This window comes from Capra hircus, chromosome 4 (genome assembly GCF_001704415.2).
Source record: "Capra hircus breed San Clemente chromosome 4, ASM170441v1, whole genome shotgun sequence".
NCBI lineage: Eukaryota > Metazoa > Chordata > Mammalia > Artiodactyla > Bovidae > Capra > Capra hircus.
Window position 1 is genome coordinate 59777045 of NC_030811.1, and position 27785 is coordinate 59804829.

At 43.5% G+C, this 27785-nt stretch overlaps 1 protein-coding gene across 6 annotated transcripts in view; it reads right to left on the reverse strand.

Annotated features, from left to right (window-relative positions):
• Positions 1 to 27785, reverse strand: part of ELMO1 (engulfment and cell motility 1) — a 580426-nt gene that overhangs the window by 24855 nt on the left and 527786 nt on the right. For all 6 annotated transcript variants that reach the window (XM_018047160.1, XM_018047159.1, XM_018047158.1 and 3 more), the window contains 2 exons: positions 15986 to 16149; positions 8015 to 8127 (listed from right to left, as the gene is read on the reverse strand). In XM_018047160.1, the coding sequence (XP_017902649.1) occupies positions 8015 to 8127; positions 15986 to 16149 (277 nt within the window). The remainder of the gene's footprint in view (positions 1 to 8014; positions 8128 to 15985; positions 16150 to 27785) is intronic.

The window sequence follows — 27785 nt, forward strand, 5'->3', positions numbered from 1 at the left end:
TGAGGAGAACATATTTGAGAGTTTGACTTGTAATTCACAATAGGAAAACTGCAATTTGATAGAAGTGGTCTAAGCTTCAGCCATGAGAACCAACAGTGTTCTTGGGGGCCTGGCATGATGGACTATAGAGATCTCTTCAACCCAAAGGACTTTCCACCTTGTCTAAATAAACTGTGATGACCACAGCTGGAAAAACTTCCTGGAAAAACTTGCTATAGTGCTTTCCTTCCCCTGCTACCTCTGAGGTGGGACTTTGGCTAAGTGAGCAACTGTAACAGGGTAACAGAAAGCTGGGAGGGAAGTTGGTGGGCAGTAGCACTTGGACATGCTGGTCTTATTTTGAGTAAGGTCTTAGCCTGTTCTTTCTAGAAATCCTTCACTTCTCAAGCTGAGGTAAACTTAAGAGACTAGCAGTGCTAACATGAAGCCCAGGAGTCAACATGGCATAATCAAAGAAGACTGTCATCCTCAACATATTTGGGGGAGCGTTAAGAAAGTTAAGTGGTACAAACATATATTGTGGAGCTAAATGCTGCAACACTTCAAAAATTGCTGCATATACTTTCATAGCTTGTCTATTTAATAGGTTAAGTCTGTTTCTTCAGTGACTATTTGCAGAGAGCCTACAGTGCTCACAGGACTCTGCTGGATATAGCAAAAGTCATCAGGATGAAAGGCAAACATGAAGGACAAAGCCAAAAAGCTCAAGGAGAAGGAGCTCTCTCAGTTCTTAGTGGCAACTTAAAGAAAGACGGTGGAAACACTTGTGTCTCAGGTCTGGGAAATATGGACAGTGACTCAGCAACTCTGCCTGTACTACAGGGAAAAACAGAAAAAGGAAAGATCTCTGGTGCAACATATTTCTACATTCAGAGACTACTGGAATCAGTGGCTACTTATCATGATGGTTGAAGATAATCATCTTCTTTGCAATGTTGTAGTTGCTATTTGTTTAAAGAAACACAAAAGGCTACCTGGAAACCTACAATAACACTACAGTGTAGAGCTGACAGATTTTCCTCCTTCCAGAGGACTAAATTCTCTTGACTTCTTTTTTTTCTTTGTTTTCAGATCCGAAATCCCTGGGCTTCCCAGGTATCTCAGTGGTAAAGAATCTGCCTGCCAACATAGGAGACGTGGGTTTGATCCAGGGTTGCGAAGATTCCTGGAGAAGAAAATGGCAATCCACTCCAGTATTCTTGCCTGGAAAATTCCATGGACAGAGGATCCTGGCAGGCTATAGTCCATGCGGTTGCAAAAGAGTTGGACTTAACTGAGCATGCATGGGCACCGGAAATCCCTGGTGTGTATGTATTTATTTATATATTTATTTATTATTGGAGTATAATTTCTTTACAATGTTGCTTTAGTCTTTGCTGTACAATCAAGTGAATCAACTATACATATATATACATCCCTTCCCTGTTGAATCTCCCTCCCACCCCCACACCTCCCTGCCACCCCGCTCCATCTCACCCCTCTAGGTTATCACGGACAACTGAGCTGAGTTTCCTGTGTTATACAGCAGTTCCTTTTAGCTATCTGTATTCCACATCGCAGTGTGTATATGTAAAAAAATTTTCCCAATTTGTCCCACCCTCTTCTTCTGCTCTGGAATCTCTGGACTTTTAAGACACCACTATCTTTCGGTTTTCCTTATACCTCTGATTACCCCTTCTCTTATCCCACAGAAGTTCCTCTTTCTCTCTCTACCACTAAAATGGTAGAGAGCAAAAGATCTGTGCATCATCAATGTGAGTGATGTTCCGCTCCTCCCATCAAATAAGAAGTCTTGGATGGATGACAGAATATTGGGAAAAGGGCTGAAGGGCTTGGGAAGGTTGTTCTGATTCATAGACAAACGGGTGGATGCTGAGCCAGTCTCTCCCTCGGGATAAAAGCTGGAGTCATTAGCTCTGGGAAGGTTTAGAGGCATCATAACTTGGGTGTCCGTCTTGAAGGCAGAGCAGCTATAAAGGAAGCAGAGAAGCCGGCTCCAGCCAGCACAGCACACTGACTTGTTGGGTGAGACAGTTTCAGCGTAGGCCACTGGTGGCAGCTTGATTTGTAGTTTCTTTTATGGTAAGCAAAACATGTATTTTCTTTTCAAAACCCAGCATGATGTTACTAGTTCCCCAATCCCTTTGGGCAATGAATGAGTGGATTGTGTCACTAAAAGCAATTAGCAAGAAGCAGTGAGAACATTAGCAAAGATTGTTTACTAGCCTTTAAAGAGAAAGCAGGAGTTAATATGGAGGTCTTTCAGTCAATTACAAATGTTACTACATTAATAGCCATTTTTAATTCCCCAAACTGAAAAACTGAAAATATGGAGATAATTTTGTGCTTCACGTTTTTCCCTGTGTGTGTGTGTGTGAGTGCACGCGTGTGTGTGTGTGTGAGTTCACGCATGTGTGTGTGTTTGAAGAATCAGAGAGAAAGGCTGGTTTCAAAGCTCACAGCCTGATAAGAAGGTCTCCAGGGCTGATTAAAGTTATTCCCAATGTCACATAGATCATTATGGAGCTAATCACCCCTGACAACTGTAATTCTTGCAGTAATATTTGATAGAAGTTTCTGCACCACTGCAAATACTCTGCACCTGCTTTATTTAATAGTAAGAAAAGAAATTTTGAGTTTTATTTAATTTTAATTAACTCAAATAGCCATAGGTAGCCATACGGAACAGTACAGTTCACTGCCTGTCTTTGTATCCAAACTGCAGACAAGTGCAGAGTTGGCCAGCAGGTCTTTAGGGCAGATGGGCAAGCTGAATAATACCTACCATTGTTGATCAGGAAATGTGGTTTGTAAAGTGAGGCACAGGCCACAGCAGGAACTGAGTCCTGATTGCCTCTATCACGGACTCAGGGACATACTTGCTTTGTTTGCAAAGCCTACAGCTGGCAGCTGGCTGCTGGCCCAGGGGGCCCCAGGAATCCTGTGTTTGGGAGACAAGTGACCTTTACTAAAGCGAATTCTTATGGCACTTCCACTAAGATGTTGAGTCTTTCCTAGGTTAACCTACAATGTGCAATGTCTTCAGTGTGCTCAGGGGAAGGTCTGCTTCAAACCTTCCCACGTTACAAAAACATAAGCGATCCTGCCGATGGTTTTAAAGGGAAATATTCTTGAGTTCAGTGAAGGAAGACAACAACCACAGATCCAGAACGAAGGTCATTCTGCCTTTCAAATCTTCCTCACTACACTGAACATTTTTCAGAATAGAGACTCCTGTTTTGATTCAGAATTCTGCCTCCCCGGAGACTCTCGTTTCACAGCAAAAGATAACTCCAGAGCCCTGAAGACATCTTCAAGATGGTTTAGCTTAACTGATGCTTTGGAGTCCACAGACCTTAGTTACACACCTGGCCTTGACACATCAGCTATGGAGTCTTGGCCAAATTATAAAAATCGTTATGGACTCCTATGGTTCCTTTGTTAGATAACACTAAAAATTATATGAGTAAAACATAGAGAGAGCACCTGTCATTCATCTTTCACAGAGCCAGCTCTCAAGTATCAGTACCTTGGTATCTTTCAGTTAACAGTAACCCCTCTCATCCACACTACCGGATGATTATCTGTTATTCTGATCTATTGGAAAGTGCCTTTTTTCCTGAAAATAATCTGACTTTTATTCTTTTGACAACGTACATTTTATATATATTTGCTTTTTTTTGTAAAAATGTGTTATGATAAGGTTTAATGAAATATTAAAAGAAAACTTAAGTCCAAGAGGAAGAAACAACCGGTGCCCCAAAATGGGCTGAATGTACCACTTGACTGCAGGTCTTTGGAGTGAAATGAAAGGGCAAGCAGGTACAGCAACTGTGGCTGAAGCGCAGGAGCATGCCAACTCCTCTGGGTGCTCGTTTTGTTCATCCCTGGTTTTCAAATTAGATTTGTCAAGTTAATGCTTAGAGAAGGGATGCTGGTCAACAAAATGGGCACTGTCTTCAAAGAGAAGTAGAAATTTCATGCTATGATTTGTTGAAAATGACACTCCAATGTGTAGCCCTGGGCTCTAATCAAGACTATTCAATGCAAGTGATTCTGAAAGACCCTAATCTCTGAAAAGGAAAGAAAATAGGAGGCAGTTCCGAGCCTGTAGAGTCTCAAGAAGCAAATAATGGCTCGCATGTAGGCAGCTTCTGAGATTTCATCTTAACTCTCTTGAGAAGCCCAGGGAACACAGACGCAAGGCAAATATATCTTAAAGGACTGTGGACGAGAGGCTTTCACACTCCACGGTGAGTGCAGGACAGAGTGAAGCAGATACGTGACAGTCACTGCCAGTCCATGGCCTATGTTTAAAAAACCTATATTCTAGGGACTTCCCTGGTGGTCCAGTGGTTAAGACTTTGCTTTCCACTGCAGGTTCAATCCCTGGTCGAGGAGCTAAGATCCCACATGCCTCGTGGCCAAAAAACCAAAACATAAAACAGAAACAATATTGTAACAAATTCAATAAAGACTTTAAAAATAGTCCACATCCAAAAAAAAATCTAAACATCAAGAAATAAGAATGTATATTCTGAGTAACTATAAATTAAAATACTAAATATCATTAATGAATGCTTGACAATGTGCTGAGCACTGGACTAAGTGCTATGCATGCATGATTTAACTCTCGAAACAATTTGATGTAGAAACTGACATCCTCACTTGACAGATGGGAAAGAGAAGCACAGAGAGATTTATTAGGTTGCCCAGGGCTAACCAGCTAACAGGCAGGGAGGCAGGACATGAACGCAGCATGGAGCATCTCCCATGATTTACTGCTTCTCAGTTCTTCTGTGGTCAAAATCCCCAGAAATCCACATTTGCATATATCTCTATTGAACTAACCAAGCAGCAGAGTTGCAAATGAGGCAGACAGAATGATGGGCAAGTAGAAACTCAGGGACCTTCTAGCCAAACATGGCATGATAAAGGGCTCTACATCTGCGCCTCCCCTTTCCAGTTGTATGGGACAGGAGGCTCTTTCCTACTTTCCCCTAGAAAGTTAATATGTAAATCCACTCATCTGTGTCTAACTCCCTGTCAGACAAGTTTAGAGGGAGTGTGGTCATGCACGGGCCCTTTGTACTTGCTCTTTAACCAGAGATATATTTCATGGGTGTCCCCGTCTCATATCTTACCTTTCTCAAAGGGACTTTGAGAAATAATTTTACTTCTCAAATAATTTTACACCTGCTGCTGCTGCTGCTGCTGCTGCTGCGTCACTTTAGTCGTGTCCGACTCTGTGCGACCCCATAGACAGCAGCCCACCAAGCTCCCCCGTCCCTGGGATTCTCCAGGCAAGAACACTGGAGTGGGTTGCCATTTCTTTCTCCAATGCAGGAAAGTGAAAAGTGAAAATGAAGTCGCTCAGTCGTGTCTGACTCTTAGCGACCCCATGGACTGCAGCCTACCAGGCTCCTCCATCCATGGGATTCTCCAGGCAAGAGTACTGGAATGGGGTGCCATTGTCTTCTCCATGTCCTCATTAATGTGTGTAAATCTGAATGGAATGTTTGGATGGGGTGATAGGAAACCAATTTCAGCACAGTCTGCTTTGAATCTCTATTTTTAAGCACACAAAGCTAGTCACCAGATTTTTAAAATCAATTTACCAAACCCTAAAAAGCCTTCCTTTCTGCACTCGGAAGGATGATTTTATACTAAACACAGATGGTCATGCTCCCTAGGGAGTTTAACTAATAAATTTATAGTCTAGATGCTAATCATTTTTTGTTCATTAGGTAATTCATTTTTAGAAAACTGAAAAAGTTGAACATTTGGAAATAACACTTTCTTAGCCAAAAAAACTGTATTTATGACATCTAGAAACAGAACTATTCTAATAGAATCTACTCATTTCAGCCTAGAAAAGGAAGTCTTGTGTTGGAGTAGACTGGAAGGCTAAATTGGCTTCTTTGAATTATCATTATATTCAGAAGACTTGTATCAATAGCTGGCTATGAATGGGGGCATTTGGTGGCATGGGTCTGTTTGCTACCTTTCCCCTCCCCCACTTCTGTGCTCTCTCCCCAGTGTCAAGTAAATAAAAACTTTATAAATTACCTAATGTGGGCAATATACCCTGACTATTGATTTTGCCAAAGGCAAAGAGGCGATCCAGGCATACAACAGACAATCCAGCTAATGAAATAACAGATCATCTGATCTTGTACTCCCACTTCAGGGATGAGAAACTGTAGGCCTGGAGGTCCTGTGTCCTGCCAAAAGACACTCAAGTGGTTCCTCGCAGAGTTGAGAAGCCTAGAACCAAGCCTACTCGCCCCCAGCTAGCTCCTTGTTCTTTCCTACAGGGTCTTCCAGAATAAAAGAGCAACTACCTTCTACCCTCCTCGCCCCGCCCCCTTCTTTTTTTAGCTGCTTTCTAAGAGATGCATTCACGACCAATTTTCTTCCTCACAGTAAATTCAGGAGACAAGCACTGTCGTCCCCATTTCACGGGGCAGCTGCCCAAGGTCATGGAGCTGGACAGAGGAAGAGGCCGGACGGCGCTCACTCCATCTGGCTCCAGGGCTCCTGTTCTCCTCACTGTACCACACTCTTCCCTGGAGGAGCATCCACTCTGATGAAGGTGCCCAAATGCAGGGGATGCAGCAAAGAAGGAGCAGTGAGCCAGTCCTTCCATGGCTGAACGGAAGAGATAAGTGCCTTCCTCCTACTGTGAGCCTTTCTCAGTCCCAGCTGTAACTCAGCTCTTTCTTATTCTGCCCATTGTCCTCTCCTGAGGCCCAGCCTGAAGCTCACTGTCATCAGTGAGGGTTTCTTATCCCCTGGGAATGACCTGCATTTTCATTTGTCAAGGAAGTTCTGCCTTTGGACATTTCTTAATATGATTTTAATGGTTGCATTTGAAATACTTTGAATTTACTCAATATTCAGCACAAAGCCATTAAAAGTAAATGGCCAGGAGGATGGGCTCAGTATAAACATGTGAAGTGATGTATGTCATTAGTGGACGGGCGCTGTGTCTAAGCAGGGCATCCATCAGGTTTCAAAAACATCTGCCAGGGTTTCTCCAGGGCCATAACTGATGTTTGTTCTTGGTACAGTTACTAATGCTTATTCTTTTTCCTGACTGTTCCCCAATCTCTTCACCTCTCCCTGAATCTTACATTTCAATTTTATTTTCTATTTGTTTCTAGGACAGTATGATACAAATACCTTGACTTTTCAATGAGCCATATGTCAAGAAAGCAATCAAAGGAGTTTATCTTCCTGGCTAAGAAACAGCTGGACATGCTTCCCATCTACTGGAACTAGTTTAATGGCACCCATTTGGACTCAATATTTTGGGCTTAAAATTTATAGAGACAAGTCAGAAATTTCTCTTGCAAGATTATGAAAACTGATTCTATCCCACCTCGGTTCACTGTTACTTATACTATGAATAAAATATTCTGACCTGGAAGAGAATCAGTAAGGATTTGAAAACAAGGGCCATCCATGCTGAAAATTCCAAGATCAAATCCAACAGTGGATGCTAGCGCTCCTGACAGCATAGTGAATCATTAAAAGTTAGGGCCATAGAGATGCTGGAGTTTAAATCCCTACTCTTCTGTGACTGGGCAAGTTACTTTGTACCCCACTGCTTTAGTTTCCCTCAGTGCCTTAGTTTATCTATCTGTAAACTGGGTGTAATCACAGTAGCTACTTCATAAGGTTACTGGGAAGATGACATGCATTAACATGGGTCAAGTGAGAGCCTGGCACGTGGTAAACACTCGGTAATGATGGCTGTTGTGGGACCACTACTGGCAGACACGAGGCATGAAATGCTTCAGGTGACTCTTCAGTTCCATGGGTCTTCTGCTGACTTTAGATTTTGATTCCTCCCGAGTCTACATGGGAAATTAAAACTTACCTGGAATAAGTTACAGCAATTCTTGTTCTGAGTACAATGCTGCTTAGCTGACCCTGAAACCAACACCCTTACCCATGTGATTCCTTAGGGAGCAGGCCACTATTCTTTCCTTAGGTCTGGAAACAATACCTTGCCTCCGCCGGCAGTTGAGTTTCCTAAAGCAGGTCCCTTCTACGAGGCGGTTCAGGCGTTGTTGTTTGATCAGCTCCAAGATTTCTGGCTGAATCTTCTCCTTTAGTTCCCTGTGAAAGGATAAACACATATTCCACAACACACCTTGAGAATAGCACTTGGCTGAAAGGGCACCATGGCAGAGAGGGCAGGTGCATAAAAGCTCCATCTTTTCCTGAACATCCCCAGACCTCCTAGGTTGGTGCTTTAGAGAATCATTTATTAAGCATCAGTAAACAGGGTTATCTGTTGTGGTAACTGTATAGATTCTCTGACATTTACAGAATACCCACAAGAGCCCCAATCACTTCAGTGACGTTTTTCTAGACCGATGTCTCCAGAGACATTTTGTCTCTTGTTTTATAAAGTCACAGATACAAATTTATGCAAAAATTCACTTAGTTCTTCTGAGACAATGAATCTCTGGTCATATTCTACTCCTTACAGCAGACAGATAAACTCCTAGACTACATGTGTAGTCTGACCAAATAGGAGTGCTGGACAACCATGCGGTGACTATTGTACAGCAAACAGCGTTGGGTGAAGCAAAGGACCACTTACAAAGGGGAATAACATATCATCCGAGATTTTAGCCCATAGAGATTGGGATAATGAGGGCATAAATGAAGGATTATTTGCATCTTGTCTCAAGCTAATACAATGTAATTTTAGATGTACTATGCTGTAAAGATATAATAATGAGTACAGTGGGTTGTAAACCCTTTTTTTTTTTCCAAGAGCAGAGATTTTTTTTATCTTGTGAAATCTTAGTTAGCACCCTCGTGTTTCAGTATATTAAAGCTAGAGTCTTTCTAGTTGAGGATGTATAGAGAGACCTACAATCTAGCCCTCAGAGCAGTGTTGAAAGCACTGACCCAAACTCAAAAGACCAGGATTTCCATCTAGGCTCTGCTCATGACTGGCATTTCATGTAGCTCCTCTAAGTCTCTCCTCATCCATAAAATGGGAACAAGAATGTTTCCTTCCAAAGGGGACAGTGTGAGTATAAGTGAGCTGTAAGTGCTGGGCAGGAATGCCAAGTGTTTCTGGATTTGCTTAGATAATACTCTCGCCTTTCCTCAGGACAAACATTTCTTGTGCCCATAACACACTGTAGTCAAGGCTCACATTTTTCGTAAGCTTCAGCCTTAACTCTGGGCTCCCTCTGGATCGTAGGCAATCTGTCCTCACGTGGTATTCTGTTCCCAGGTATGAAAGGCCCTACACATTCAGTCGGTGTGTGCTATGAGCCAGGTAGTGTACTAGGCAAATGTAGCTCATTTAACACTCTTCTCTCCTCCCCACCAAAGAACCCCTGACTTTTGGGAACAGGTATTAATATCATCAGGCCCATCTCACAGATGGAGAAACAGCTTACAGAAGTGAAGCCCTGAATAGGAGTACACAATCAAGTGTTTCTTGTGCAAACTGCTTCTATTCACTCCTGAGAAAAAAATAGAGAATAGAAAGTGATATGAAAGGGTCTGGCCATCTAACCAGGTATGCTGTCGATACATATTTGGACTTGCTGCTAAGTCGCTTCAGTCGTGTCCGACTCTGTGCGACCCCATAGACAGCAGCCCACCAGGCTCCCCTGTCCCTGGGATTCTCCAGGCAAGAACACTGGAGTGGGGTGCCATTGCCTTCTCCAATGCATGAAAGGGAAAAGTGAAAGTGAAGTCGCTCAGTCGTGTCCGACTATAGTGACCTCATGGACTGCAGCCCACCAGGCTCTTCCATCCATGGGATTTTCCAGGCAAGAGTACTGGAGTGGGGTGCCATTGCCTTCTCCGTATTTGGACTTAAATGGCCTCAAATACCAGGGCACTTGATCCTGTTCCATCTGACCAGTTTTAAAGCTGAGTGTGGATATCCACCCCAACGGTACAGCTTGGTGCATTTGCTCTATGCGCATTTGCTTTTCTGACGTGGGTCTCACAGGGTCTCATCTCAGGCATTCAGATTACTAACATTACCTATTATCAGCGTTCAGTTTCTGTAGAATGGACTCAGAATTGCAGCTTTGATGAACCCTGCTCTGAACGGACAAGAAGGTGGGAGATAGCCAAGGTAGTCACACATGACAATAAATCACTGCTCCTGGCTTCAAGTTGGGGTAATGAGGTGGAGAAATCATGGGAAAGAGAAACTGGGAATTTCATCAATTCTTAGGTTAGAGATGCATCTTTAAAAGATAGTTTTCCTAGGCTAGAGTTACCTATTAAAATGGGGATGAAGATGCAGAGATGAGGACCAAGAGGAGGAATAACTGAAAGAACTCGATGATTTATGATTTTCAGTGTAAGAGCCAGATGTTGCCATCATAGCACCTTCCGTTATGAACCATCTCTGGGGATGGACGGTCAGAATAAGTGGATCTGCTGCTACACAGGTTACCTTTTCTTGTTATGAACCCCAAGGACTCCGAAACATGTTTAAGCAATGAGGGAAATGGAATAGCTTTTTTCTTTTTTATAAGTGATGTCCTCTTCCTTCCCGCAAATGGGCTCAGTAGCTGCAGACTTCATTCATATTAGGAAAACATATGTCATCCCTACATGGTGTTTCTGTGAATGAGATATGACCTCTGGGGGAATCCTGGTAATAACCATGGGCTGAAATTGGGCTTTGACATTCTCAGCTTGGGGTCAGTGAGGTCAAGGTCATGGGTTCACTAGCTCTGCTTTGATAAATATTCCTCTATTTCTAGCTAAAAGCTTTGTAAATAAATAAAAGGAGGAAGATTAAACAAGGCAGAATAAATGAGTGTGTGAAGAGCAGTTCAAAGTCTAGCACTGTCTCCAGAAGAGAATTCCAAGTCTAAGCCCAATGAGGCCAATGACATACGCAGAGGACAGACAGCACCACTAGACTGGCGAGCCTCCTTCCTGGACCTGGTGCTCATCTAGAACAGAGGCTGCACTGAACACAGGCATTGGCTGTGAAAGCCATGAGCAAAGCTTGTGACCAGTCTTTAACAAGGATGTAGATTTGCAGGACAGGCAGTAGCCATATTTCTGGCTCTACCTGCTTTTCCTTTTTCTTCCTCACCTACTTGTACTGGACACTCCAGGATAAGATGAGGTGTAAACGAATATATTCACAGTGTCGATCTTACCATTTCTATGTTGACAGTGAGACAACTTGCTAAATTCTGGTTATCGACTCATAATAAGAGTGACTACTTCTCAGAGTGTTTGTTGAGTGCAGGACATATACTAAGGGCTTTTCATGTATTACTTCACTAAGTCCTCTGAACAACTCAACAATGTAGACATTTTATCAACTTAGGTTTAGAAATGAGAAAAACAAGTTTAGAATGGGTGACAGAAGTTGACTGAGGAGCCACATTTGCCAGCGATGGCCTGGGAATCTGATCCCGGGTCTGTTAGCTCCTGGGTCTGCGTTTTCCACATTTGCTACTCTGCTTCCATGGTGTTTGTCCCTGCAGCTCCCCTCCCCCCAACATCATGGCAAATGATCTATTTGGGGACTTTTTAAACTTTTTATATCCATTAATTCAGATCAATTGTGCGGATGAACTTATCTTCCCCATAATGTCACACGACGGAGAAAGGGATGGCACCCCACTCCAGTACTCTTGCCTGGAAAATCCCATGGACAGAGGAGCCTGGTAGGCTGCAGTCCATGGGGTCGCTAAGAGTTGGACATGACTGAGCGACTTCACTTTCACTTTTCACTTTCATGCATTGGAGAAGGAAATGGCAACCCACTCCAGAGTTCTTGCCTGGAGAATCCCAGGGACAGGAGAGCCTGGTGGGCTGCCATCTATGGGGTCGCACAGAGTTGGACACGACTGAAACGACTTAGCAGCAGCAGCAGCAGCAGCAGCAAAGTCACATGAAGTAGAAAGTAACAAATACCTCCTTCTGAAATAATTAGTCAAGAGCTAAGAAAGAAAACAGAGCTTCTTCAACCCACTGAATACACAGTCTTCCAAAATATTTGTCCACCCAGAGCTTGCATTTTTCTTCTCAGGAAATATAAACATTTTATAAAAATGAGATACACGCCTCGAGGAATCTTCGTGGCTCTGAGATTTGCCTCCATGCTGTGTGCAGCAGCCAGGCGAGGGGGAGGGGATGGTCAGCAGTGTTCTGCACCAGAGATCAACCATCCAGCCCAGCCACTGCCCAGTCTGCAAAATGAAAAGCTTGAACTGGATGACCTTAAAGTCACTTTTCAGTTCCAAAGTATGAATTCCTAAGCCCCAGGCTTGGGTTGTCTCCTATGTGCTCTTGTGACAACCCACCCTCCTGCGCTTCCTCTCACCTGGCACAGTCCCTGATAATCCCTGCTAATCTCAGCTTTAAAGCCTGGCACAAGGACAGCCAAGTGTCTCTGGTTCTCTGCCTGTCCCAGCACCTCGGGACCTTGCAGGAAGGAGTTACTCAATACATACTTGTTAAGTGAATGAATGAATGAATGCAATCATACATGGTTCTCTGCATTTTCTTTGTTGTGGGTTTATCCCATGAGCCACTGTGGCAGCATTTAGACTTCATCCAACTACAGCAATGAGTTCCTGTCTAGCAGATCATTCTAACAGACAGAGCATCACTGGAGAAGCAGCTGGAGGCTGGTAGCCTCCTGCCTACTTCAGGGGCCAGGATAGGGACCAGGCTGGGTCATGACCTCCCCCATGAAACAGCTCTGACAAGTTTTTATGACTTTACTAGAGCTCTGGTGGACCATGGTGTTTTCAGTCCCATGCCCAAGTGATGATGCCAATGTATATACCCACGGGAGATTTCTTTTGTATTTTCAGAGCTTCTCTCTATACAGGTATATAATAATAAATGTAAAGATAAGAGTTTCTTATAATAAAGGGAAAGCAAGGGAAATGAAACTTCAGAACATCATTGCAGAGCCTTGAGACGTAAAGATATGAAGTCAAAGCAGGAGCAAAATGTTTGTACTTGACAAGCACTTAACAGTCTTATTTGGAACAAAGTCATGGTCAAACATTAATTTAGAATCACTTGGCCTTTTGGATTTAACTGAAGTGGTCCCTTAAGACTCTCTTTAGGCTTTAAGAATTGTTGTCAAAAGCATAATAAAATCTTCTTGTGTTCACACATCTGCTGAAACAAACATTATGAAATCCAACATTTCAGTACTGTGGGTCCCAGGATGGGGAAAAGGGCCTCTGTCCCTCCTTGCAAGAGAGAAACTACATCAGGTATCACCTCACACCAATCAGAATGGCCATCAATGAAAATCTACAAATAATCAATGCTGGAGAGGGTGGAAGGAAAAAGGAACCCTCCTGTGTTGTTGGTAGGACTATAAATTGATACAGTCACTATGGAGAACAGTATGCTGCTGCTGCTGCTAAGTCGCAAAACTATAATTCAAAAAAACATATGCACCTCTATGTTCATAGCAGCACTATTTACAGAGGCCAAGACATGGAAACAACGTAAACGTCCATTGACAGAGCAGTGAATAAAGAAGATGTGGTACATAGATACAATGGAACACTGCTGCTGCTGCTGCTAAGTCGCTTCAGTCGTGTCCGACTCTGTGCGATCCCACAGACGGCAGCCCACCAGGCTCCCCCGTCCCTGGGATTCTCCAGGCAAGAATACTGGAGTGGGTTGCCATTTCCTTCTCCAATGGAATACTACTAAGTCATAAAAAAGAATAAAATAATGCCACTTGCAGCATCATGGATGGGGCTAGAGATTATCATGCTGAGTGAAGCAAGTCAAACAGAGGAAGACAAATATCATTTAATATCACGTATATGTGGAATCTAAAAAAAAAATGAATGATGTAAATGAACTTATACCCAGAACAGAAATAGACCCACAGACACAGACATGGCCACTTGTGGTTACCAAAGCAGATGAAGGGGATAAATTAGTAGTTTGGGATTAACATATACACACTGCTATGCATAAAACAGATAACCAGCAAGGACCCACTATATAGCCTAGGGAAATATGTTTAATATTTTGTAATAACCTATAAGGGAAAAAAAATGTGAAAAAGTACCTATCTATCTATCTATCTATTACTTTGCTGTACACCTGAAACTAACATGACATTGCAAGTCAACTATGTTTCAATAACAAACTCTTTTAATTAAAAAAAAGAAATAAACTCCATCTCTGAGGAGTCAGCTCTTTATTCAAAGCTCTTTCTACTTGGTATTCAGGGGCTGTTATCTTCTTCTATTAATAGCTGATGACCAAAGCAAAACCCCAGCTCTGCCTCTTACGAGTGCTGCCTGCTGCTTGATGTGGATATGGTTTAGGTTTTACATAGATGTGAGCTGCCAAAGGGGCTTCCCAGGTGGCTCAGTTTTAAAGAACCCGCCTGCCAACGCAGGAGATGTAGGAGATGTGGGTTTGATCCCTGGGTCAGGAAGATCCCCTGGAGGAGGAAATGGCAACCTACTGCAAATGACAACCTGTTCCAGTATTCTTGCTTGAGAAATTCCATGGACAGAGGAGCCTAGCAGTGTACAGTTCATGGGGTCCGAACTGTCGCATGCAGCTAGGCGGCTAAGCATGCGTGAGCCGCCAAAGGCCCTGAGGAAGCATTTCCCTCCCCTGCTGCCTAACCTCATCCCCACAAAAGCCCACAGTTCTGCTCTGCAGCTTCTAATGATGCTTCTCAAGGCCTGAAAACAAACACAGAGTAGATGCTATAGCTTGGCTATGTTTTTTTCTGTGCACTTTTTAGAACTTCATCTTAGTCTTGCGCTTGGCAAAGCAGCTCTGGTAGGGGAAATGAAGAATTAGCTAAGGGATCTGTGGGCTGGAGTTCAAGTCCTGGATCCTACACTTGCCAACAAGGTCCTCTCCTCTCTAGACTATATTCTGGTCCTCAAGTAGAAATAAGACTTGCCTTCCTCACACAGGTGTGAGGACACGATATAGCATAAGGAACACGAGGAGGTACTTTGCAAATCGCCAAGCACTAAACATATCAGATATATTGGAGCAAGAAACAGAAAGCAGGGATAAAGAAAAGGAATCAGAGAGAGAGAAAGAGATGTTGAAGAGGTGCTTCATGACACCCAGGATGTAAGATGGTTTCATAGGAAAGTTCAGAAGAAGCCACATTCAGTCTTTCGAGGGAAGAATGAGAGTAAATGTCAAACACCTTTACTTCCCATCCTGTTTCCTACTTTCTTTCCTATGAAGTATAAGGTAACAAAACTGACCTAGTCCTAAGAAAAGGACACAGGAAGATAAACAGGTCAATACTAAGAAAAGATAAAGGAAACAACAGTCTAAAACAGTGTTCATGTTCAAGGTTTAGAACATCATAAAGATGGAGATGAAATTACAGAACCATTGCAAGTGCACCTGATGCAAAGTCCTGTGCAAAGGAGCCCCCTGATTCTTCACCTGAGGCCTCTGGGTTGATAGCTACAAGAGATGTTCTGCTGATAGCCACATGAGATGCTCTGATGCGAAGCAGAGACAATGGGGCAGGGAGACAGTGGGTCGCTCCCCTTCAAGCTCATGCTCCCTCCCACTCATGACACTTCAATGTTCCTCTTGTTTTAATTATCACTAAGTCTCATTCTGGCTGGAGCAGAACATCTTGCCATTCAAGAGTGCCTACACAGAATATAGCTTTATGGACAAAACAAAAGAGATTGTCCCAAGTATTAGAAAAGTTTCCAGTCTTTTCAGCTGCAAATCCTGAGAGGACTCATCAGTAACTGGGTCACTTCTTGGTTTAGATTCTCCTGCCAGCACCTCCTGTCTCCACCTCCCCGTAGCCCAGCCCTGCCCAGGCTTTCTCAAGGAGTTGCTGAGACTTCAGGAACTGAGTAGAGATCTTTCATTGGCTTTCCATGCAACACAGCCCAGCTGGGTGATGGGCTTTCACTCTAGAAACGGTGCATCAGAGCTGTTGAGAAGGCAGAGGTCAGAGGTAACTTACAAAATCGGGCGAGACTGGAAATCTTCCTGGTTCATCCTCTCAGACTGGCGGATTTTCAGGATTTCTGTGTAGCTCAGGTTCTGCAGTTTGCTCTTGAACTGGTCCAGGGAGCTAGGCTTGGTTGTAAGAGCTCTCATAACCTGTTCCTTCACCACCTGCATTACCTGTGAGATTGAAGGAAGACCGTAATTTTCCTGGGGATTGACCTTACCCATTCAGAAAAATCTTTCACATTATGGTTCCCTAGCCCTTTCATTGGCACTTTCGGCCCTAACTTGGAGTGTGCTTTTCCAGAGAGTCAACTACTATGACATACAGCTTCCATTTCCTCCTATACTACTGGAATTGCAAGGAAAAGGTGGATTGACTAACTCTGAATTGGGAAGGGAGAGGGAGACTTAGGGTGGGAGGGTATATACCTATTCATTTGCTTGATATACTGTATGACTGTAGAGGATGCCAACTCAAGGAAAAAAGGAGTCTAAGCAACAGCCAGAAGTCTGCATAATCATTGTTTTTTCCCAGGAGAAACTCTCTGAGACACAATTAACTGTGGAAGTTTGGTTGGCACTGGTTCAAGTGAATGTGAAATAATACCTACACCCGTTCCTCCTGGACTGCTTTCGCCATGTAGTTAAGGTCTGAGTGTTCATACAGATGATATATCCAGAAATGTGTATGTGGTATTGCCTCTCTGAGCCAGGCACTGAAAAGAGAGGTCTACTGAATTAGAACTGACACATCCCATTGGAAGCCTCAAGAGAAAAAGAAGAATATGGTAATTGGCTGCTTCAGGACAGGTCCAGGCCACAAGGAGGCAATTAACCATTGCCTCTATTAATGTGGATTCATCTTCATCCAAATATCTAGAGCAGGAAAAGACCAGAAAACACACAGAGGCATCCAAGAGACTGTAACCTTGCTGCTTCTCTTTTTCAAATCCTCTATTACAGATGCTAACAACAATTGTTACCTTTGATAACATACCTACTATGAGCCAGGTACTACAAAAGGTACTTCATATGTATTCTTTATTTTAATCTACTCAAATTCAGGACATAGGTATCATCATTATTCCTACATGCAGAAACTGAAGCTTTGAAAACCTTAACTAGTCCACAATTCTATAGATGATGGGTAGGTGGTTGAGCTGAGATTTGAACTTAGGGCTGACTGTAAATGCTGTATTTTACTGCCTTCATACCAACATTCTGGGGTCATCTGCAACTTAAAAATAAGAGTAGATCACCAGTGCACCTCAATTATGTGCTAGGTTCGGTGTCAGGCACTTTGCTGATCATCAACTCATTTAATCCTCTTTTCAATACAGTACAGTATATGTTTTTACTACTACTTTAAAGATAAGAAAATGGACTCAATATTGGGAAAAGAATCTGAAAAAGAATAGATATATGAATATGTATAATTAATCACTTTAATCACTTTTCTATACAGCTGAAACTAACACAACACTGTAAATCAACTATAATATAAAGTACAACGTTTAAAAAATACATAAGAAAATGGTTACTGAGAAGGATTGAGAACTTCTCGAAGGTCACACATATCTAGTTGAGATCTAAGATACCTGTATGGTGAACAGAACATACACTGAGTGTTGAACAGCCCTGGGGTACCACCTATCCCATCATTATGAATGTGATTTCAGTATGCTCCTATGGCTTCTAAACAGTTAGTCATTCAAAAATTCAAGCACAGTAGATAGTAATTGCTCACTGATGGGAAATAAAAGAGTATTAGCTGCTTGTCGTGTCTGACTCTTTGCAACCCTATGGAATGTAGCCCGCCAGACTCTGCTATCTATGGGATTCTTCAGGCAAGAATGCTAGAGTGGGGTGCCATGCCCTCCTCTAGGGCTTCTTCCTGACCCAGGGATCAAACCCAGGTCTCCTGTGCTGCAGGCAGATTCTTTACCATCTGAGCTACCAGAGAATCCCACTCACTGACTAGTCCCACCAAAATGTCAATATTTCATGAAATGTTATTGAACAGAAGTAACAGTTCTACAGGATGGAAAAGACTGTGGCAACCAGAACTTTCAAACTCGAGTGATGGCCAGGTGATGGGAAAAAAATCTCACCATCTCAAGTAATATTAGGCAGCTGAAATGTCCTCTACACACTGGACAGCCCATTGCACTGGCTGAACTCTGTTTAATGGCATTGCCCCTCTCTGATGGTACAGGGTGCTTTCTCCAAGTGGATGTCTTTCAGATAGCTGTCCTATTACAAATAAGGACCTGTCCAGTGATCTGCTGGGGTCCAGAGGCTTTGAGAAGCAGAACAAGAAATGAATCCTTCTTGGTAGCAAAACCAAATGTGCCCTCAGAAAAACCAGAGCCTTGGGGGAACCCATAAGCCCACGAGTCCTCTTAGCTCAGGGATGTCTGATAGCTCACTCTTTAGCCATCTGCATGCACACTGCTTGCCCTGCCTTCATGTAACCAGGAATCCCATGTTAACCACATTTTCCTTTAGTCAACTGAACATGGCTGAACCAAGGGTAAGATGAGTCATAGGTGGCTGGGAGACAAATAGGTCTATCTATTTTCAAGTGCTTTCAACCTTTATTTTTCCTTATATGCTTCTAACCCTTAAGAATCCATGCCCACAGTAAGACTACCCACTACTAGGTGATCTATTTGCATTTTCATAGGGACTATCAGGCACGAAGTATTTTATCACAAGAAATAAATCTAATTGCAGGAATCTTGAGAAACTTCAGAAGAAAATGCGAAGGATGACAGATCTGTATCATTCACTATGGATCCGCTTTATCCAGTAGGCAACACTGTTCTCAGAGGACTGTGTGCCATGCTTGCCCTGTAAAGAGGTTGCTGGTGATACCTCTGATGTAAGACTCTTGAGAGTCCCTTGGACTGCAAGGAGATTCAACCAGTCCATTCTGAAGGAGATCAGTCCTAGGTGTTCTTTTGAAGGAATGATGCTAAAGCTGAAACTCCAGTACTTTGGCCACCTCATGCAAAGAGTTGACTCATTGGAAAAGACTCTGATGCTGGGAGGGATTGGGGGCAGGAGGAGAAGGGGACGACCGAGGATGAGATGGCTGGATGGCATCACTGACTTGATGGACATGAGTTTGGGTGAACTCCGGGAGTTGGTGATGGACAGGGAGGCCTGGCTTGCTGCAACTCATGGGGTCGCAAAGAGTTGGACACGACCGAGCGACTGAACTGAACCGAACTGAAAGGCATGAAGGCAACTGTCCTCCAGGCCACTGACTCACGGGACTTTCTGGGGCCATGGCTGGATTACTCTCTGCAGTGTAATTCCATGGGTTTTTAGGGTTACCACAAGCCAGACTTTATTTTAAAAAATATTTTTATTTATGTATCGGGCTGTGCTGGGTCTTACTTGTGGCATGCAGGATTTTTATCTGTGGCATGTGGAATCCAATTCTCTGATCAGGAATCTCTGACTTAGCCCCTGTGCATTAGGAGTGCAGTTTTAGCCAATGGACCACCAGGGATGTCCCAATCAGACTGTATTGATAGAAACTTTTAACAAAAATTTGCTCGAGAAGCATCATTTGTGAAATCAACATAACAAACATTGCTGAGTGCTCATGGCAAACAGATGGAAACAGTGACGGACTTTATTTTTTGGGGCTCCAAAGTCATTGCAGATGGTGACTGCAGCCATGAAATTAAAAGACGCTTACTCCTTGGAAGGAAAGTTATGACCAACCTGGATAGCATATTGAAAAGCAGAGACATTACTTTGCCAACAAAGGTCCGTCTAGTCAAGGCTATGGTTTTTCCAGTAGTCGTGTATGGATGTGAGAGTTGGACTATGAAGAAAGCTGAGTGCCGAAGATGCTTTTGAACTGTGGTGTTGGAGAAGACTTTTGAGAGTCCCTTGGACTGCAAGGAGATCTAACCAGTCCATCCTAAAGGAGATCAGTCCTGGGTGTTCATTGAAAGGACTGATGCTGAAGCTGAAACTCCAATACTTTGGCCACCTCATGCGAAGAGCTGACTCATTTGAAAAGATGCTGATGCTGGGAAAGATTGAGGGCAGGCGGAGAAGGGGACAACAGATTATGAGATGGTTGGATGGGATCACCAACTCAATAGGCATGAGTTTGAGTAAACTCTGGGAGTTGGCGATGGACAGGGAGGCCTGGTGTGCTACAGTTCATGGGGTTGCAGAGTTGGACATGACTGAGTGACTGAACTGAACTGAACTGAAGGCATGGTCTTTGCCTTGTGTGAACTAAGGGTCTAATAAGAGAACCAGGATGAGCAAAGATTATGACAGTTGAAATGTGGATGTGACAGAGCAGATGGATGGATAAACATTGTTGGCAGATGGGAAGGTATTTCAAAGAAGAGGATGTCACATGAATTTAGAATGAAGTATGCATATTCAGTGATGTTGAAATAGGTAAATAACATGGAAACTACCACATCTTAACTGCTTGAAACCTGGGCTGTGTCTGAATTGGAACCAGTTACATAAACATTGTTTCATGCCCCCAGTGTAACGGAAGAGAGGAAAATTTCCAGTTGACCTTCCACCTGATCTGCTTCTTTTTTTACTCAGGCAAAATGCTAAATTTGGAATGCTTTACAAATTTTGAAATTGTGACCATCTCATATCTTGCAGTATAAATGGTGGCTAAATATGGTCAAGGCTGAATTATAACACTTTGTAGTTTCATGTGAGGGGCACTGCAGGAGCTGCCCCTTTCCTCATTTAGAGAAACTCAGAGTTGAGCCAAGGTTGTAATTGTCATCTCCTAATGTTATTTGACCTTCTAGCGGGAGGTAGGACATGTAAGAGAGACAAAGATATAGCAACTAGAACACCAAAAACGAAGAGGTTTTAAAATAGAATTAGGTTAACGCTGGGGGAGTCTTAACAGCTCTCTCCACTTTCCTCATTTTATAGATGAGAAAACACAGGCTCAGAGGGCCAGGTGATTCTCTTATTTCATGAGTTTCTTAAGGAGCTGTCAGAGATGACAGTCCCTAGACTACGTGTGACTGGACACAATGATAATGCTAGTAAGAGGGCATGTAGCATGAACTGACCAATCAGCATCCTTCCCAGACTTTTCTGACTTGACTTGAGGCAGAATTGCTCTTTTCGCCTCAAATTGAGAACTGTGAGACTGTCCCTTAACATACGGCAGAGTGGAAGATAATGAGCCCGATGCCAGTAGAATCAGACACAAGAAAGTCAGAAGCATGTGCACGTGTGTGTGTGGGGGTGGAGAGAGAGAGAAAGAGAGAGACAAGGAATGTGTTAATAATGGTGATGCCATGTGCATGTACTAAGTCACTTCAGTTGCGTCTGACCCTTTGTGACCCTTTGGACTGTAGCCTGCCAGGCTCCTCTGTCCATGGGATTCTCCAGGCAAGAATACTGGAGTGGGTTGCCATGTCCTCCTCCAGGGGATCCTCCTGACCCAGGGATCAAACTTGCATCTCCTGCATTGCAGGCAGATTCTTCACCACTGAGCCACTGGGGAAGCCCAATGATGAAGCCATGCTGCTGCTGCTAAGTCGCTCCAGTCATGTCTGACTCTGTGCAACCCCACAGACAGCAGCCCACCCAGCTCCCCCATCCCTGGGATTCTCCAGGCAAGAACACTGGAGTGGGTTGCCATTTCCCTCTCCAATGCATGAAAGTGAAAACTGAAAGTGAAGTCACTCAGTCGTGTCCGACTCTTCGCAACCCCATGAACTGCAGCCCACCAGGCTCCTCTGTCCATGGGATTTTCCAGGCAAGAGTAATGGAGTGGGGTGCCATTGTCTTCTCCAACCACAAAGTCAGTTCAGCCCTGGTATTTGCTGGTTTGATTGCATAAGCCTTTTTTCTGGAAATGGTTTGAGTGGGATTCTTGTCACTTTCAACCAAAGATCTCAGTGAACATAAGCAATGAAGTATGCAGGAATACCAATTTAAGAGGCTGACGTTGCCCAGATCGGAGAAAAAATAGGAAAAGGACACTGGGTAGGAACAATAAAGCTATTTTGAAAGCAAATAAGTTAAAATCATCTTCATTTATATGCTCATGGTTGTACCTTTGCATGGAAATGATAATCCCTTATGCAAGTATGGGAAACTCTTCAGCTTCTACTTATACTCTGCACTTAAAATCCACTGTTAGAATTCCATTTCTTTTGCTTAAGACTTTGATCCCTGCTAGATGTAAGCATCCATAAGTGGAACAATCCTTTAAATCCCCAACAATCATTTACACTTCAGTTTGAAGAAAATATAGCCCTTTTCTTAGGAGTAGGTTGATAAGCGTGAAGAGGTCTGGATGGCACTGGCCCCAGGAAAAGGGAAGCAAGCGGTAGGTATACAGGATAAAACAGCAGCCAGATATTGGTTTTGCCTACCTCACAGTTTTGCTTGGCACTGGCCACTGTTCTATGACCAAGAGCAGTGACCTGAGCGACAGATGTCATTGTTTCCTTAAGAAGGGGCAAAACAGTCAGAGGGGTCAACTAGCCTTCTATTCCTTTGCAGCATACCTTCTACAAGAACTAGAATTAATGATGTGAAGTCTCTGTTAATGCTCTATGTGTGCAATTTAAATCAGGATACTCACAACCACCATCTTTAACCCCATCCTCTTTGGAAAACCTTTAATCATTTTCTGAAAAACCCACAGTGGTGTTGCAGAGGCATGAGCAAATCAATGAACTTAAAACTTCTAATTACAACATGTGCTTTGCCACAGACATCAAAGAAAACATACTCTTAGAATTTGCATTTGGTATTGACTGATTATTCAGTCAAGGTCTGAACCATGCCTGTGGTCTGAAGCGTGTGTTTCTGGAGTCTTCCCAGCACACGCTGACTGTAGTAACATCATATGTTACAAAAGAAGTGGGGGTCCCACAAGACACTTGTACTTTAAATGGAGAAACCTTTTAGCTCCTTGGCAGAGTGGGTTAAAGGTGTAAGTGCTGGGTATCCCTGAACAGAATCAAGCATGCTGGCAGTCTAATGGTGCTCTGGTTTCATTGTTGTTAACTGCAATGAGCTTCTGATCCATGGAGCCTCTGTGCCCTCCTGGTCTCATCAGCTCTTTGACCCTGACACACCAGTTACATCTTTATCCAGCATCATTCATCCATTCATTCTACAACTGTTTCTGAGCATCCACAATGTAAAAGGCCCTAAGACTGAATGTGCTTGCATGGAATGAGCTCCTGGCCTGGGAAAGGGAAAGATTTGCAACTCCATCTGCATCTTCCGCGAGAAGAAGTGATGTCATAGTGGCGCATGGGCAAGATATTCATCCCTCAAATACTTCCTGAGCCCCTCTGAAGTGCCAGAGGGCTGAGGGTGCAGCATGGGGACTTTGGCTGGGATTTAAGGAGAGGCCAGATATGGACATGAGGAGGAGCAGGGAAGAAGCCGGTCTCAGTGGAAGAAATGGCATGAGGCAAGCTCAGAGAGAGGAGAGAACAGCTCTGGGTGGAGAAGAGTGGCTGGTGGTTTCATTTAATTTGAGAAATGAGGTGGAGCTGAGAGGTAAGGCTGGGAAGACAGTAGGTGGCTTTACTGGCTAAGATGAAAAATGTGGATTGTTTTTTCTATTACTAATGATAAATCATCAGAGGATTTTGGGTGGTGTGATGGAATTCAGTAATGTATATTGGGACACAAACAAAGGTATCTTTCTTCCTGGGCCAGCTGGGGAAAGGAGGGATGTCAGCAAAGTCTACACGGTTGAGACAAGACTGTTGCTGGGACTTGAAGGATGAATGGGAGTTACGATGTAATGGAAGAGGAAAATGTCCCTCCAGGAAGAGGGACTGGCAAGAGCAAAGGCAGGAGGTAGGCCGTGCATGACTCAGGTATTAGAGAAAATATGCTTTTGGAGTTCATGTTAGTAGTTTTCAGCCAATGGATGGGTACTGGTTGCAGGGCAGCTGCACAGCCTTTAGAGCTCAACACACACAATTTTGAAACCAGGCTGCCAACTTCCTCAAGACACTCAATCCCTCCCAGACTCATTTCCGTCATCTGTAAACTGGGAGAATGAATCATTTTAGATTCATCAGAGTGCTAGTGATAAAGAATCCTCCTGCTGATGCAGGAGATGCAAGAGGTGCGTGTTCAATCCCTGAGTTGGGAAGATCTCCTGAAGTAGGAAATGGCAGCCCACTCCAGTATTCTTGCCAGGAGAATCCCATGGACAGAGCAGCCTGGCAGGCTACAGTTCATGGGTCTGCAAAGAGTCAGATACAACTCAGCAATGAAGTGCACACACACACACACACACACACACACACACACTGTTTATTGTTAATGAGGTAAAGCCTAAAACTGCATGGTATATTGTAGATAGTTAGCAAACACTAGTTCCCCTTCTCAAGCCTCAGTTTGCTCACTGTGAAGTGGACATAATAGTAGAGTCCACAGGGTTGTTTTAAAATCTAAAGATATTATGTGCAAAGCATCTGACACAGTGAATGGAACATACTAGATTCATGACAAATTTGAGTCCCCTTACCTTCTGAGAATGAAATTATGTCAGAGGTTTCTCCTATAAAAATATTCCCAGACCACATCTGTATTACCTGGCGACTTGCTAGAAATTCAGCTTCTTAGGCCCACCCCAGGCCCACAGAATCAGAAACTTTAGGGTTGGGCCCAGGAATCAGTGTTTTAATAGCTGCTCTAGGTGATTCTGATGCACCTTCGAGTGTGAGAACCTCTGATCTCAGCAGATGTCCAGCACCACTTCTGAGCCTTTAGTGTGGCCTCTATAGAGATTCTTGTCATATGCCTATAAAGCAATGAAGTTAATGAAGTTAATGACTAGTGTACCTGTAACCCCATCTAGATTGTAAATCCCTGGAAAGCAGGCGCTGTTTCTTGTTTGTTTTGTGGCCCATGGTACATAACAAGTATCTTCCAGACTGTAATGACCGATAGGCTCAATACTGAAGATTCTCAGGCTTCTACCGTTCATCTATAGAATTAAACAAAGGCAACCTTAACAGAACTCTAAGGCTGCTAACACACCTCTCAGAGAGCACTTTTCCACAGCCTAAGGAATAATGTCTGTGGCTTTGAGATGGTGTCTTAGGGTTCCAGAGGTCGTTCTGGGCTTTCTTCCAGAGGTGAGCTGGAAGGGGCTGATCTGAAGTTGAGTGAAGGGTTTTGGAAGAAGCCACGGCAGTATACCACTAAAAGGGATGCTTACAAACATACAATTACCCAACCAGTGGTGCCCGTTAAATGGATTTATCTCCATGATGAAGAGAAAAGGCTGTCTTAGAGAAGACAGATGCCAATGCGGCCCAGCTTTAAAATGACTCATGAGGGAGAGTTCTCATTGCTGGCTTTAGGACTGGAACCATTTTTCTTCCCAGAAATGTTCTTTACCTAAAACAACAGAAGGCTCAGAAAACTTGAGGGATTCTACCTAGAGAGGAGTCTGGGGGGAGGAAGACCCCAGATACCCATGTATAAGCAGGATACTTTTCTGGAGATTGGGACTCACTCTAGGGGGCTACTCTCCAAGGTTAGAATATGGGGAGAAGTGGCCTTGCCTAGAAAAAGTTCAAGAAGTTGGGGTGAAAACTGGTGACTTACCTGGCAGGGACAGTTACTGAACCAGATGTAGGCTGTCAACTGACCTCCATCCTTTAGAGGTCTTTAAACTTAGGATAGCTTCTGGAAACTAGAGATGATTTTACTTTATAGTTCTGCCATAGGTAGGGAATGGACTGCCTGAGTCAGTTCAAGCAAACAAGAGTTTTTGCTGAGTACTATCAAGTGTATTGGCATGCTGCAGCCAATGGGGTTGCAAAGAGTCAGATATGACTTAGCGACTGAACAACAACAAATCAAGTATATTAAATGAAAGAAAGAAAAAACAAAAGTGATTTCTTAGCCCAAGGAGCCAGATTTAATTTTTCTGTATTTATCTTGGGGCAGTTTTGATTTACAGCAGAGGTTGGCAAACTTCTCTTAAGGGCCAGATAATAAATATTTTAAGCTTTGTGGACCATATAGTGTCTGTAGTAGCTACCCAGCTCTACTGTGGTGCCATGAAAGTGACCAAAGATAATAAGAAATGATGAGCATGGCTGTGTTCCAATAAAACCTCATTTGACAAGATAGCTGGTGGACTGGGTATACAGCCTGCAGGTGGGAGTTTGCTAACCCCTGGTATAGAAGAAAAATGCCTGGCTTTAGAATTAGGCAGTGCTCACTTCACAATCTGACTCCATCACTCACTTAACTGGGCAAATTGCTCTAGCTTCTCTCAATCTTGTTTCCTTGTCTATAAAGTGGAGGTGAATATCTCTAGTTAGGATTAGAAGATGCACAGTATTTACCCCATTACACTATACCCATCATTAGGAGGCTTCCTGTGAATCACCAACAGCTTATCGAAAGGAAAAAAATCTTCCTTGCAGCATGCAAAAATCCTCATGACAACCTGGGGGGTTCATAACATGTGCAGGGCAATTCAAGATTATATTTAGGTTGCACTGAATAGAAATTGATTCAGGCAGATTAAAGAGTTGCTTCTTTAAACAGTTTTCTCAGCTCTTCCTCATAATGGTTTCAGGGACTGGAAGACACTCTGGCCCATCCTTGCTTCCTTCTACCACACCTCCTACTGGGGTTGGACAAGTGCAGGCCCCTGCTGATGGGCCTGACTCTCTAGGGCCTCATGGTATCAGGCTTAACGTAAGTGAATAGAAACTGTTCTGAAATCACAAATCAGCTCAGCTGGTGTGCAACCTCCAGCCCATTCTCGATTTCATCCTATGTCCTCAAATTATACCAGATGAATGTGAAATAGTCTGTTCATTAATAAATGAAATAAAGTGTCTCTGCACTTCATAGAGGACATGATCTAAGCCTGGCATGTGATAATCATAAGAACCAGCAAGTTATTTAGCTTCTCCCTGCCTCTGATGCTTTAGCGGGTCTTAATAGTTCTCTGAGCTCCTGTGAGTATCCCTCAGAGGGGGTGTCGATGACCTAATTCTGAGCCAAAGCCCAGTGCTGTGTGTAACGTGGGCTGTGAGGTCACCACAACCAGACCTCTCTAAGATGGCATTTCTGAATCCAGCAAACACTAGGCTTACTATGCATCAAATCTAAAGCCAAGATATGAACCCAGGAGCTGAGAATAAGAAGAGTTCACTGAAGACTGGGATGTTCCATTGGTTTGACTCCTCCCAAGTCAGAGTCTGGAATGCAAACTGCTGACAGTCTTGTTCCTAGGGCCCCATGTATCTGTACTGTGCTGGTATTGCAACTCGGAGTTTCATTATGCCTTTGGTGAGTGATGAAAGACAAAGTAGCAATGATCCAAACGGTGGAACTCTCTGGGCTGGGGAAGCTTAATGTTCATGAAAGTTGGGAATTTTGCTAGGATTATAGTTTTCAGAAGTGTGAGATGCTCATTCTCCTCTTAAATATCTATTCTTTTCTTCGACTTCACATTGTTATCACTGACCCACCCCTGGAGCCCTGCCTCATCACCTGATGTGGCTTCCCAAGAGCCTCTGGCTTCAACTCTGTCCCTTCCAGCCTCTCTACATAGATGCTGGATTATTTCCAAAAGGTAATCTCATCACTGCCTGTTGGTGAAGACTGACTCTGTCAGTGTGACCACGTGGGCCCTCCTGGTTCCTTCCACTCCCCTCCAGCTGATGCCTTCTATACTGCATCACCCTTCAGATTCCATGATCCAGCCACACTGAGATCCTCCCAGTGCCTTGAACTTCATCCTGTAGCTTCACTTGTGCTTATTTCCTCCC